This window comes from Pholcus phalangioides, unplaced genomic scaffold, assembly GCF_987345545.1.
Source record: "Pholcus phalangioides strain wild (caught in Gottingen) unplaced genomic scaffold, Ppha-v1.0 ptg000017l_1, whole genome shotgun sequence".
Classification (NCBI taxonomy): Eukaryota; Metazoa; Arthropoda; class Arachnida; order Araneae; family Pholcidae; genus Pholcus; species Pholcus phalangioides.
In genome coordinates, this window is record NW_028301610.1 from 13,577,901 (window position 1) to 13,592,683 (window position 14,783).

At 33.1% G+C, this 14,783-nt stretch overlaps 1 protein-coding gene across 5 annotated transcripts in view; it reads right to left on the reverse strand.

Annotated features, from left to right (window-relative positions):
- The window catches only part of LOC149072420 (uncharacterized), an 88,635-nt gene that overhangs the window by 29,383 nt on the left and 44,469 nt on the right, over positions 1 to 14,783 (reverse strand). For 3 of the 5 annotated variants that reach the window (XM_089246524.1, XM_089246523.1, XM_089246527.1), the window contains exons 1-2: positions 8,586 to 8,779; positions 6,576 to 6,683 (exon numbers count right to left, since the gene is read on the reverse strand). In XM_089246524.1, the coding sequence (XP_089102650.1) occupies positions 6,576 to 6,683; positions 8,586 to 8,612 (135 nt within the window). In that variant the 5' untranslated portion in view covers positions 8,613 to 8,779. Of the gene's footprint in view, positions 1 to 6,575; positions 6,684 to 8,437; positions 8,509 to 8,585; positions 8,780 to 14,783 lie in introns of those variants that run through there. The other 2 variants (XM_089246525.1, XM_089246526.1) reach the window with 2 other exon arrangements.

A 14,783-nucleotide genomic window follows, 5' to 3' on the forward strand; every position in this document is an offset into this window, starting at 1 on the left:
TCAATAAGTTTCTCATCTATCTCCACACTACGCAGTATTAATAAATATTCTGGTGATCGTGTGAAAGTAAGAAATTAAATGTTGTGCCATTTTCCTTAGTTTCTAGAGTTTTGAAGTGTGTTTAGTAGCGACGTGTGTGTGTGGGGGGGGGGGGAAAGGGCAACTCGAATCTTTCAGTAGACTAGTCTATTGATCTCCGGGCTACTCGAGATCGATTTGAGTATCCCCCGTATGAGGAGAGCCTTACTTCAATAGCAGACGTGAATCATTGTAGATTCAGGAATGGAAAGTCAAAATCTGTCGAATTACGTTTGTGAAGTAAAATGTATTTATTAAAATGATATGCAGTAGTGAACCCAAGAGGAGGGCGATTCAGCGGGAATAAAGTTCATTACACAGACATATGTCCCGTATGTTACGGAACAATAATCATTTCCGCATATTATTTTGCTCTTGGAAGAGCGATCACCTCATAATGATTGCAATTTATTTTCCAGACCACGAACTCATAAAAAAAAAGTATTTTTTTTTCAACCATCTTGATAAATATGCCAGGTCACTTTTTAAAATATAGCTTAACCAACAATGTATTATTTGATGGCAGTAAAGCACGTAATCATTATATACAGAATGATGCATAGGAAAGTCCTTTTCGATCTGAAATAATTTGTGGATAGCGATAGTTAAAGCTATGCAACTTGGATAACGGTATAGAGTAAAGTAACTATACAGGATCAAATTACGACACAAACATACACACACATCAGTGCTTAAAATAATAATTTGAGAAAGGCATAATAATTTAAATTTGTATACGACCCAACTTCCAAAATATTTCAATCAGTAACATTTGTGCCTTCGAAAGAAATTCAACCAGTTGAAATCAAAGAAAAATTCACCGATATCAACAGATGAAATTTTGGATTTTTTTGCATTTTTTATACCCAGTCAAGATTTCGTTAATTTTAATGGAAATCAAGAATTTCAATCACAGATATCTTCGTGAAATTTCATCTAAATATTATGGGGTAAATTTCTTTCGGCCTGATGGAAAGAGGCATAACACTTTTTTGGATTGAGGGCCGTACAAAAATGTTAAATTTGATATTATTTTACGCACTGCTGTTTCTTGCATCCATACTTATCTAGCTTTCTCCATTCTCAAGTTATTTCTAGCAGAAAGTAATTTCCTATCTTCCTTGTATAAAGTGATTATCCATACGTTGTTATATATTTCATTCTAGTACAATTTATTTCAGTTCCACGGATAAAAAGACGTACAAAAAATGACATATTCGATTACTTCCCTCAATAAAAGACCCTAAAGATATTTCGATACAAAAAATAGGGTAATTTCAGAGGAATTTACATAAACGTGGAAATACCATTCTGCAGAATTTTTGAAAATAAATAAATAAATAACATGCAAATGTATCTGTGCCTTGTTAGCAACAAAAAAACTCATAAAGCCCATATTTAATGTATTTTTTGCTTTTCTTACATTTGCATTAAATACCAGAAAACTGCAATCAAGGGCATTTTTTTTTCTAGGGTTAAATATAAATGTGAGAACTCTATCGTTCACGAATATATGCTTACTTAAACGGCATTAACTTGCAAATTTGTGTCTTCGTGGAAAAGAAAGAAGCATGTGGCGTTTTTTCTCATAGGGACTCACTCGTCTTATATCAGGTCATTTAAGAAAATTATTAGAAATTGTTTTTTATTCATATTTCCTAAAAAAATTGCTTTTCCCCCCCATCAGCTGTCGAGTTAACAGCTTGAGTGATGGTGCAATTTACTCGAGTCGAATAGCATTGGATTATACAACAAAAAAAAATTATATGTCAGGTTTTAGGGGGACCTTAACGGATGGTTCGATTATGAAACTGACGTTGCAATTAAGAAATGATAATCTTTCAATAGTAAAAAGATGAAGGAGACGAACAAAAAACGAATAATAAATAAATAAATTACAAAAAAAATTAACTATATAACAACAAGGACAAAGATAGCGATTGATGGCACTTCTTACAGGATTATTGCATCTAAAATTCACCGTCTTGTAGCGAGAAGATGGAATTAATTTTCGGTTATTGATTTTAATTATTTTTTGCTGCGCTGGAAATTATTGGAATTTCTTGGAAGATGGTAATTTTTTTTTTTAATGTATTTTGATGTCGTGTCATTTCTCATTAGTGTATCGTTGGCTTAATAATTTCCAGGAGGATGGATGATGAATAGCGTTAACGATATCTTTTCCCATCGATAATTTTATTAGTTGCGATTTGTCTCGATATCCGGTGTCGTAACGAAAATGAAATATAATTGATTGGAGCGTAAATATTTTTAATGCATAATTTATGACCCCGTTGCGAATTATTATTATTTTTTACATGAGTATCTGTCATGTGCCTTAATGTAATGAAAAACTCAGTGTTATTCTGAAACTAAAAAAATCAATGATTAATAATTTGAAATTAGATGTAAGATATCTATTTTTTGCATATTTCTTAATAAATTAATATGTGTTAAATCATACATGCTTTACCCATGGCTGTGGGCCAAATGTGGCCTTCGGGGTCATCTGATGTGGCCCGTGACTTCAGACCCAATTTTTTAAAAATAAACTAAATGCCACATTTCCAAATCACTTGAGACCAGCAGAAAATTTACAGGTCACTCAAGTGAGGCGTGGCATATTCCCAGATCATTTGAATGACCCGCGACCTAGTTAAAGATCACTCAAGCGGCTCGCGTCACATTTCCAGATCACTTAAGTGGCCCGAACTCTCACCTAAAAGTTGAGTACACTTGTGTTAAATAGATCTTTGCACCTTTTCATGCATACCTACATGCTGTAGCGCGTTGCAAGATAAATCGTCTTTGTAATCTCCGACCAGGTCTTCCATCCAGAAAGTCATACAGCCGAAAATCTCGTGGATTAAAATCTGTAAATCATTTTCGTGCCAAACATTAGAAAAGCGGTGACTGATATAAACTCTAAAATATGGTTTCTCTGTTTAACATAGTCGGGTGAGCGTGATAAATCATAATCTAACATGAACAATGTTGGATGAATTCCCAAATTATACGGTATAATACTGCTTGGCGACTATTTTTTTATCACCAGACCCTATTTGGTGCTATTTACTAGGATTACCGGGGGGACGGTAGGAACACCATGTTTGAAAACGCACCAATGAGGATGATGATGGCGACGCATCACTGTTTTGGCGTAGTCGAAAACTTGGCGACAATAAAAATAAACCATATATTGGGAATTAACACAAAGTTGTTCTGAGGCACTGAGAGACTTTCTGGTGGGGAATCAGTGTTTTGTGTGGTCAAATAATTTCCAGCAACAAAGCACGTTCTCATAAATTCAATGTCAAAAATTAGTACGTGAGCAACATTTTACATCAGGAAATTCTCTCTGGCGGTTTATTTCGCAATTGTAGTAATCGTCTTTGCAATTTCTGACTTACCCCCTTTATGGCAGGAAATGATACCAGGACGGGTATCGGTTGGATTTAGATGGCTAGTAGCTGAAGTGCAGCTGTTGGTATATAGATAGTCCCACAAGTTTTAGTGAGACATATACAGGAGTGTGAACTAGGGTTACCAGAACCGAACTGAAAAAGGGGGACGTCTGCGCACGCGCCCTTGGTGACATCGCTTATCCAAATTTCCCCAATAGATGGCGCCACCATTCCAACCAATAAAACCGGTCACAGCAATAATTTTTCTCAACTCTAAACCATAATCACTAAAAAAAAAGTAGAAACAGAACAATTCTGGGAATTTCGGCAGCTATTGGTATGCATGTGGGGAAAAAACACACAAAAACACTCATATCAACGCAGTTTCAAAGTGGAGACAAAAAAAAAAAATTTCCAGGAAAAAATAATAAATTATTCCGGAAACCTGAAAAGGAGGACAAAATGGCGAATTTTCCGAAACGTAGGAGGACGCTTGCAATGACATCAAATAGGAGATCATATGCCCTCCTAAAGAAGGACGGTTGGTAACCCTAGTGGGAACTATAGTAAAAATCTCGCTACTGTAGTTCACACTGGCCATATACTATTTATATATTGTACTGTATATATTTTCTAAAAATTCAGGGGTTAAGAGATGAATTTATAGCGTAATAAAACCCGATGTAGAAAATTATATTTTCAGGTGGAAAATGCGCACTATTAAATATATTTAATTATTTGATGCTGTATATTGTGATATCCATGCACCAATAAATGCCTCTCGATAATTAATTAATTTGCCGCTATAAATATAATTGAAATAATATGGAATAAAAAAAAAATTCAAGTCAAATATCAACATCAATACAAATCGTATAAATTTCATTGCAAATTCAATTCTTGAATATCGATATTTTTCACTTTGCTTTGATATATTTTATAATTAGTTTATTCTGACTGACTGTCATATATGGGTCCCGAATTCGAATTTAAGGGGTCCATGGGTAAAGCCGGTATTAGAGGGTTTAGGATTTTTTTAGGCTCTTTAAACTACGGTCTAAGATATTTGGTTAGTGAATGGATGTACAGGGTGGGCAAAAAGTCGGTAGAAATTTTAAAAATTCATAAAAACCGGAAAAATAACCGAAATAAAAAACGGTTTGCAGGGTTAGTATCACGAATTTTTTTAAGATAGAAAAAAAATAACTAAAAAAACAGACGGTAGGTGGCGCCGATGCACACAGGTCAAAGAAAAGATACGCAAATAACGAACAGAATCCCTCCAAATCGTTTATTACAGCAGTATGTGTTTCACATGACCACCACAACAGGGGATAACACATAATGTGTGATAATGTGTTATCCCCTGTGGTAGTGGTGATGTGGAACACATACTGCTGTAATAAACGATTTGGAGGCATTCTGTTCGTCATTTGCGTATCTTTTCTTTGACTTGTGTACGTCAGCGCCACCTATCGGCTGTTTTTGAGTTATTTTTTCCTGTCTTAATAAAATTCCCGTGACCTAGTGATGCTAACCGCAAACAGTTTTCTATTTCGTTTATTTTTCCGGTTTTTATGAATTTTTAAAGCTTCTACGGACTTTTTTCCTACCCTGTACTTATTTTTGGGGCCACTGGGAGTATACTTATACAGAAATCAGGCCTGATTATAATATCTCATAAGCCTTTTTCATATTTATATGATTTGTGGTTCATAATACATAGTTCATCACTTGATTTGGTTCACTGTAATTGGGCTGGTGTCTGTAGTGAGTGAATCAATCAATAAATACATAATGGCTTCAGACAATATTGATGACCATTTCAGGTACTCATCGATTAGAAATTTTGAGGACGTTTCTGAATCAATACGTGTAATTCTGAAATAAATCAGCCTTTATGCAGTTTTCTATCAAAAAAAATTCTTATTGAATAGCATCAAATGCATAATTCGAATTACCTCCCTAATTTTATGCTGAGATTTAATCTTCCTGGAATGCCAAACGCCAATACAAATACAAATGCCACAGCAGGTAAAATGCCCAACGAGGTGGCTGAAAAAAGATGTCCACAAAATATATGGTTGGCTTATCTCGGTATGGATAATTTCTCTGGATTTATCACACCGGAATATCCTATTTCTTTTTATTCTTTTCCCAAGTGCCAATTGCAGTAGAATTCACGGCACCTGGTTGTATGCTACTCCATTTATATTCACACAACCTTGTTATATAGAAAAATTCCCTGAGACATCTCAACCTTGAATAGTCCCTTACCAATTTATACTGGTGTACCCTTAACGAAGCACTCTATTGACGATGTAGTAATAACTCATGGTTCATCCTATCCATCCCGTTGAAAATTTTAATATATCCCCAGGCAACCTGCGCTGTTCAAATGTAAACACAATCAAAAAATTAATTATATTTCCATAGTCCCATGTACCATCAACAAGAGCTCGCGTAGCTGTTCTCTACACCCCCTCGACCAATTCTATGTGTCTCTGTAGGTATGTGTGGTCTCCAAAACCTTACGAAATACTACAATATAGGACGAACTAAGCCCCGAAAAAGTGGAAGAATCACTTTAGGAGAACGCGAAGGAACCTTTTTAGGAATGAAATCGAGCATTCTATTCCCTTTTTGACCACTGCTGAACAATGTTCAGCGAACCTAAGCCGCTCGTCAATGAAAATTCCCAAATCAGTGATCCTAGTTGCAAGCAATGAAAACAACGAGGAAACCATTAAAATTTGATCATAATGTAGCTTTTCAGAGAGGGAACACGCGAATAAACGCGGCCCTTCAATGCAGGGAACATTTACATAAGAGCCCATAAAGAAACGAACCCTTTTATTCTTTCATAGAGGTTTCATAGTACCGAATCTCATCATCATCACGAGGCCCCAAGCCATACACATGTGGGTGCATGGGTTAAGACGGCTTTCACTCCACTTCTAAATAAGGGTTAAATTTCAATTATGATGTTATAATGACGACCAATAACAGCATTCACGATTCATTGACTTGATGTTGCGTATTCAGAAAAGCAATATAGTCAATTAAAACACAATAATTTAAGACGTGACTTACGTTTTCGACCACATTTCGGATAATTTTAGAGGACTCCGATGTGCATGAGAGTAAGGTCACCGATGGACCATTCCATCCTCCGTGAGAAAGGAGTAATAAAATAACAACCTGAAACGATATAATTAACAATATTTGTGAAAATTTTCATAGAAAACAAATCCCATAAAAAGGCAACCCTTGCTCCATTACATCGATTCCAAAAGCGTATTTGGATTATAAAAACTAAGCTTATGTGCGTTAAAACACACGTGCATAACCAATATCTGTATCTTATCTGATTTTCTACCCCTTATTTGCATACATTTCCAATATTGAAGGACGTGAAATTGTTTTAGTTTATAATGATTCATGATATCTACAGCATAGTTTTCTAATGATATGCTGTTACGGCCAATGCTCGAATAATGACTGGAGTGTTTATTTTTGGACATATACACACATGTAGGGAAAAAAACAGGGTAAAAATACTTTTGGTGGGGGGAGGAGGGAGATCTTAGACGAATAGCATAAACCTCATCAATGTGAATAATTGGTTTTCTGTTAATAATTATTCACGAAAATTTTTATTTTTTTAAAATAACATTTTATATATTGAATTTATGAGGTCTATAAAAAACCTATTTCCTAGGCACAGTGTTGCAATCTGAGAATTTTAGGGTAAATTCTCAAAACATGTGTTTATGTATTTGTTTTAGAAATATATTGTTGCATTCAGATTTTAAACATTTTAAAAGGAAGTAGAAATACTAATTGTTTCATATTTATAACTTATATAAAAATATAGCCAGTGTTTTAATTTTCACACACACACGTGCTAAAAATATGTATTATTGAAGAAAAACAGGAACATGACATTCATGTAAACGTATTTACGACAATAAGACGCTTTATTTTTCCACGAATGATGCATGTCAATATCGCAACGTATTGATTTCAGTGTTTAACAGTTAAATCAATACGTTGTTAAACGTATTATTCTGACAATTAATAATCATAAAAAAAATAGTTTTCTTTATAAATAATATTAAATATACTAGAATCCACCTGGCGTTTTAATTCATACTGCTAAACATATGTATTGTTTGAATGAAAAAATTGACATTTTTATGTAAACATATAGCATATATGGCGATAACGTTTTATTGTTTCTTGAATGATACGTGTCAGTATCGCGACGTATTGATTTCAATGTTTACCAATTGTATCAATACGTTATTAAAAATTAATGTTCATAAAATTGTTTTATTTATAATTAATTGTATTTACCAGATCCTAGCTGGTGTTTTAATTCACACTGTGCTGAATATAAGTATTATTAAATAAAATGATGCCATTCATGTAAACGTATTTATGGTGACAACGCTTTATTTTTACATGAATGATGCATGTCAATATCGTTACGTGTAGATGTCAGTGTCTAGAAATTGAATCAATACGTTGTTATGAATTGATGTTGATAAAATTGTTAATTCACACTGTGCTAAACATAGGTATTATATAATAAAAAAAAAAAGGCATTCATGTAAACGCATTTATGGCAATAAAGCTTTATTTCTCCATGAATGATGCATGTCAATACCGTAACGTATAGATGCCAGTGTTCATCAATTAAATCAATAAGTATTATGTCAGCAATTAATGTTTATAAAATTGTTTTATTTATAATTAATCGCAAATTCTAGAACCCAGCTGGTGTTATACATATGTATTATTAAATAAAACCATGACGTATTTATATGGCGATAACGCTTTACTTTTCCATGAATGATGCCAACTCCCTAACGTATTGATGTCAGTGTTTAGCAGCTACATAAATATCCCGTAATGTATTTAAAAACAGAATTCTGAGTATAATTTATTACCTAAGAGTGCAATAAAACATAGTAATTCAACAGTTAGGCCTATCATAAGCGTTAGGCCTAACGTCCTCTCGCTCACGGTGTATACAAACTCGCATGCTTGCTCCGAGAGAAACATTCGAAATATCAACATTGTCAGACAGACACTCACCTCGACTAGGTAATATTTCCGATACATCTATTATGTTCCTAACCCGTGTCAATCATGTTGAGAGCAATATTTCCACGTATTAAGCTTTGTAATATTATTAAAACGGAGTTTTCCGGCAAGGAAAATTAAGAAAATATACGGTGAATATTTTCCCGGTTTATTTTTTTTCCTCTCTCCTCTTTTCGCTGTGGGAACGGGAGAACTCGAGCGCTTCGATCGAAATTTCCAAGATGGCGGCAGCGTTCGAAAACTACGCGGGATTTTTCTGTGGAACATCGCCCATTCACACACAGAATTTCATCAGAAAAGTCAACTAATATACTGTGATGAGATATATTTTTCAAAAAAATCTATTAATCATTAATAATAACTAATCATTACTTATTAACATCATCAATATATATTAAATATTGATTTCGGCTCAATATAAAATTCGAAAACTCTTCGAAATTTTAAGAAAGTATTTCAGAATATTCACAAAAATCCAATTAATAATTGTCATAATATACAGGGTGCCCTGCAAATCCTAATTCGGCCTTTATCTCATCAACCGTTCGTTGTAAAGGTATGGTTACAATTTATAGAATGCTAAAAATGTGTTAAGAAATCGCCCTATACCAGTTTTGAGAATGAAAATAGTGTTTCACGAAATAAAATAAAAAATCTAAATTTTTATACTGTCCTCTAACTTCCGATGAGAAAGCTGTTGTCCTGTCGCTTCTGAGCGCAATAAAAAAATTCCATGTTTTTAACCACAATATTCGCTGAGATATTTGAATTCCAAAACGGAGAAAATTTGGGAAAGAAAAGGGAAAGAAGAGTTGCCCGTTAGTTTCTTGTTGTTTCTCAACTTTTCTCTAATTTTTGAAACCAAATATATCAGCGAATATTGCTGTCAAAAGCATGGAAGTTTTTGTTGGCATCAAGAAAGACAGGGCAACAACTTTCTAATTCGAAGTTAGAGAACAGGAGGACCGCATAACAAGTTAGATTTTTTTTATTTTGTAATACACTTTGAATTTTCGCTCTCAAAACTGGCACAGGAAGATTTTTGAACACATTTTGAGCATATTTTAAATTCGAACCATACCTCTACGACGAATGGTTGATGAGATAAAGGCCGAATCAGGCCTTTATTAACGCTATTTTGAAAATATAATTATTTCGATTTGTATATAAACGTGACGAATATCACGATTTTGAATAATTGCGTAATTTAATCTCTAATTATCGTTTGAACTACAAACTAACGCCATCACATTATTTACTAGCAAAATCGAAATAAGCAAACAAAGCACTATTCATAATTAAAAAAAATAATAATATATTTCGTAACATTAATGCTTAATTTCACATTTTTTAAATTATAAAATTTTTCATATTGCTTTTCCAGTCAGATAAAATTTTCGAATATGACTAATTAGCTGACGTTTACGCTCATATTTGTTCCATGTTAGTAACATGCACAATAATATGAATACGACATGAAATGGAAAATGGAAATAAATTGCGAGCTCTTGGCGAAAAATATTGCGATTAACTATTTGCATTCCGAAATATAATCCGTAATTATCATTTTAAAACCGAGCAAACACTACTTCATATTATTTAATAGCAAAATGGCCATAAATAACAGCACAAATAAAGCACTATCTATACATATTTGATTAAAATGATAAATATTTTTCAAATAGCTTTTCCAGTCGGATAAAATGTTTGAATATGTACATCATTTACTAATTAGCTATAGTTTGTGCTCCAATTTATTTAGATGTTAGTAACAGGAATTGAATTTTTATTAGTTAAGGACAATAATACAATGGGCGGGTGCATGTGTGGTGTAGCAGTAGTAGGTAGGGCCTCCAAAAAATGGCTCGGGGATCCATGATGTTCTTAAGTCAGCCACCTCGTTGGGCAATTTACCTGTTGTGGCGTTGTATTTGTATTATGCATACGGTATGAGAGAGAAAATAAAAATAATTTTATGCCCTTGGCGACAAATAAATCAATCGACTGACAAAAATTCTATAATTTAACTTGGTGACAAAGGGCAAGATTGAAAAAATTCCATGTGATTTCATCGTTAATCATATTTTTATAATAAAACAAATGGTATTTAGTATTATTTGGCAGCAAAATCAACATAAGTAACAATGTTGGTTGATGATAAACTTGGCGACATATGGGGCGATTGACAAAAAAGTTCCATAATTTTATCCGTAATAATCATTTCCACACCGAACACAAACGCTATTTTACATAATTTACTAGCAAAATGAACAAAAGTAGCAATTTTAATTGGCGACAAAATGTACACTTAATAAAATTCTGTAACTTCATCCCTAGTTATTATTTTAACATTAAACAAACGGTGTTTCACATTATTTAGTAGCAAAATCAACATAAGTAACGATGTTAGTTGGCGATAAACTTGGCGACAAATGGCAAGATTGAAAAAATTCTGTGTGATTTCATCGTTAATCATATTTTCATACCAAACAATTGGTAATATTTGGCAGCAAAATTAACATAAGTAACAATGTTAGCTGGTGATAAACTTGGCGACAAACGGTGCGATTGACAAGCATTCCATAGTTTCTCATCGCTAATTACCACCGAACAAACAGTATTTAACATTATCTACCAGCAAAATCAATCGACGTAAATAACAGCAAACAAAACACCGTCTATTAATATATTTGATTAAAATAATAAATATTTTTCAAATTGTTTTTCCAGTCGGATAAAATTTCTAATATGAATGCAGTAATTAGCCGTAGTTTGCGCTCCTATTTTTTTAGATGTTAGTAACATGAATTGGATTTTTATTATTTAAAGGACAATAGTGCTTTATCTATGCATACAGCATGAGAGGGCAAATAAAAATAACTTTGTGCCCTTTTACGACAGATATAGCGATTGTGACAAAAATTCCATAATCATCCCCAATTATAATTTAACACCAAACAAACGCTATTTTACATAATTTACTTGCAAAATCAATAAAATTAACAATATTAGTTGGCAACAAACGGTTCGATTAACAAAAATTACGTAATTTCTCTGATCCCCAGTTATCAATTTAATACCGCACAGACGCAAAATCAAAATAAGTAACGATGTTAGTTGGCGATAAAATTGGCGACAAATGGGACGATTAAAAAAATTCCGTGATTTCATCGCTAATCATTATTTTTATACCAAAGAAACGGTATTTCGCATTATTCGGTAACAAAATGAACATAAGTAACAAAAATTACTTCAAACTTGAGGATTTTGGCTACAAACGGTGTGACAAACAAAATATCTAATTTTATCCCTGATTATCATTTCAACAACAAACAGTATTTCACATTATTTACCAACAAAATCGAAAGAACAGCAAACAACAAACAAAACACTATCTATAAATATTTGATTAAAATTATAAATATTTTTCAAATTGCTTTTCCAGTCGGATAAAGTCTTCGAATATGACTGATTAGCTGTAGTTTGTGCTCCAATTCTTTTAGAACAATTAACATGAATTGAATTTTTGATATTTAAAGGATAATACTATCTCTTATGTGCACGGCATGAGAGGAGAAAATAAAAAGGATTTTTGGGGAATTCTCATGCTCCTGGTAGGAAAAAAAAAAAAGGATAACAGAGGAGAAGAATGTTGTAGAAGAGAAAAGAGAGAGAGGAGATGGCTCGAAGCCCATCTAAATGCGCTGATGTAAGGCATGTTAGTCTTCCCTCTGAGTCAATATGTCGAACTAGGAAAGGAATATTTGTTGTTTCACGTTCAATACTTCTGTGTTTTACGCGTTCAGCAACTTTCTTCGTATAAAAGACTGTTCCCTGTCTTACCTACTATCTTCCACGGGGCCTTATCTATTCTTTTTCCCTAAAAAAAATAAAATAAAATGCTGTTCGTTCCCCCCAAACTTACAGTCATATGGCACATTATGCAAGAGACAAAAGACAAAAGCCATTGTATTTCTGGCATTTTTTCCCCCCTGTTATTTCTACGAAAGAAAGTTTTTTTTTCCCCCGCTTTGTTTTTTGAAGTGTTTCTGACATCTTTTTGTTTTTTACCTTTTGCTTGGAGATTGAACAGTTTGCATGACTTCCATGTCATGAGAAAGGATGAGGATGTAACTTCATTGCAAAGGAGCGGGGCTGCCTTAACGAGTTCGGGGGGGGGGGACCCTATGCCTGGATAGATTTTGAGCCCCCCCCCTTGAGATTTAGTTTTATATATTGTGATGGGAGGAAGTCGGCATACGGAAAGGCTAACAGAATGAAAGAAATAATTTTAGAATTTGGATGCAAGAAAAAGTTTTTGAATTGAAGAAAGCTTAGAATTAGTGAAAGAAATAATTTTAAAATTGATAAAAATTCAGAATTGATAAAAATTCAGAATTGATGAGAATTCAAAATTGACGAAAACTTAAAATCAATTCAAGAAATAGTTTCAGCATAGATGAAAATTCAGAATAAAGAAATAATCTCAGAATTGAGGAAAGTTCAGAATAAAGAAATAATCTCAGAATTGAGGAAAGTTCAGAATAAAGAAATAATCTCAGAATTGAGGAAAGTTCAGAATAAAGAAATAATCTCAGAATTGAGGAAAGTTCAGAATAAAGAAATAATCTCAGAATTGAGGAAAGTTCAGAATAAAGAAATAATCTCAGAATTGAGGAAAGTTCAGAATTATGATAAATTCATAATAAATGAAAGAAACCATTTCAAAATTCATGAACATCCAAAACATATTAAAAAAAGAAATAATTGCAGAATTGATGAAAATTCAGAATGAGTCAAGTAAATATTTTCAGAATTGGAGAAAATTCTGAATCAGTGAAAGAATTGAATTCAGAATGGATAAAAATTCAAAATTAAGGCAAGAAATATGATGTCAGAATACATAAAAGTTCAGAATTATTAAAAATTCAGAATAAATCGTAGAAATAATTTTCAGAAAATTGTCAGAAATTCAGAATAGTTGAAAGAAGTTTTTTAAGAGTCATCAGCATTTGTTCTCCAAACCCCTTCCCCAATGGTCATTTACGGTCTCTAAAAATAAATAAAATCATAAATATTTTAGTCGTTTGAACTTAGTGATGATAATTCCATATTTCATTATATAATACAATGAAAAAAATATTTTCTTTACAATAATAGTTTTAAAATTTACAATAATGATATAATTCGATTTACATCATTCATTATTTGAGGTAAAATAAAACCGTGACTATAAATAATATCGATTATCAATTGATGAATACATTTATTCACGTCTCTATTGTGAAGAAACTGGTAAAGGAAGAGAGCTAGCTAGCTGTGCGAAAACTTAAGTTCTGTGCGACGCTTTAAGCCGTCTATAATAGCTTGTCCCCCCAGGAATTCCGGGGGGAAAGGAACAAAAAATTTCCGAAGAAAAAGATGTGTTCTCTCTGTCTTAATAGTGTGTGCACATGCATCATCATCGTTTCAGTGCCTTTCACCTCTCCATAGTCCAAACGTCTTTCCACCCACATTTGACAGAGTGATTTGCGTTTGATGGATCACCTCCAGCCGAACTTCGCGCGTATAACAGGATTGGCACGGAATTCCAAGTGAGATGTCGATATCTTAGTTCGTATTCGAGTCGATAGATGGCAGGATGGGCTCGGGATTGGGCTCAGGAAAAAGTTTTTCCTGTATATATATCAAAACTTTCCTGTGCGAGAAGTTTTTCCACGAACGGAGCTCAGAATTCGAAGCCATATACGTATCGATATCTTCGAAGAAAAAATATGCAAACATTAACATGCATCGAAGATAATATATGTTGTAAAAATTTAAAAATTTCTAAAATCTTCGATACAATAACTCTGATCTTACACACACACACGAAAATCTTAAATCGTGATTTTTTTTTATTCATCCATCAGAGTAAAAAAAATCAACCGTCTCACCGGCATTGACGAGATATCTCGCATTCTTAGCTAACTTTTATTTTAGCAATGACTATAGCCCATTTTGTAAAGCTGATTTCTCAATTCTGAAAATCAGAAGAAAGCCTACTTGATAAAAAAATATTTTGCATTTTAAGGGTGTTTAATGATTTTTGCTACATTAAATAGTCAATAGAAAAATCTGACTTTCATGGTTAATTATAATTAAGGGGATCAGAAGTAAAGAGATATAAGTGAAAAAAAATTTGCTAAA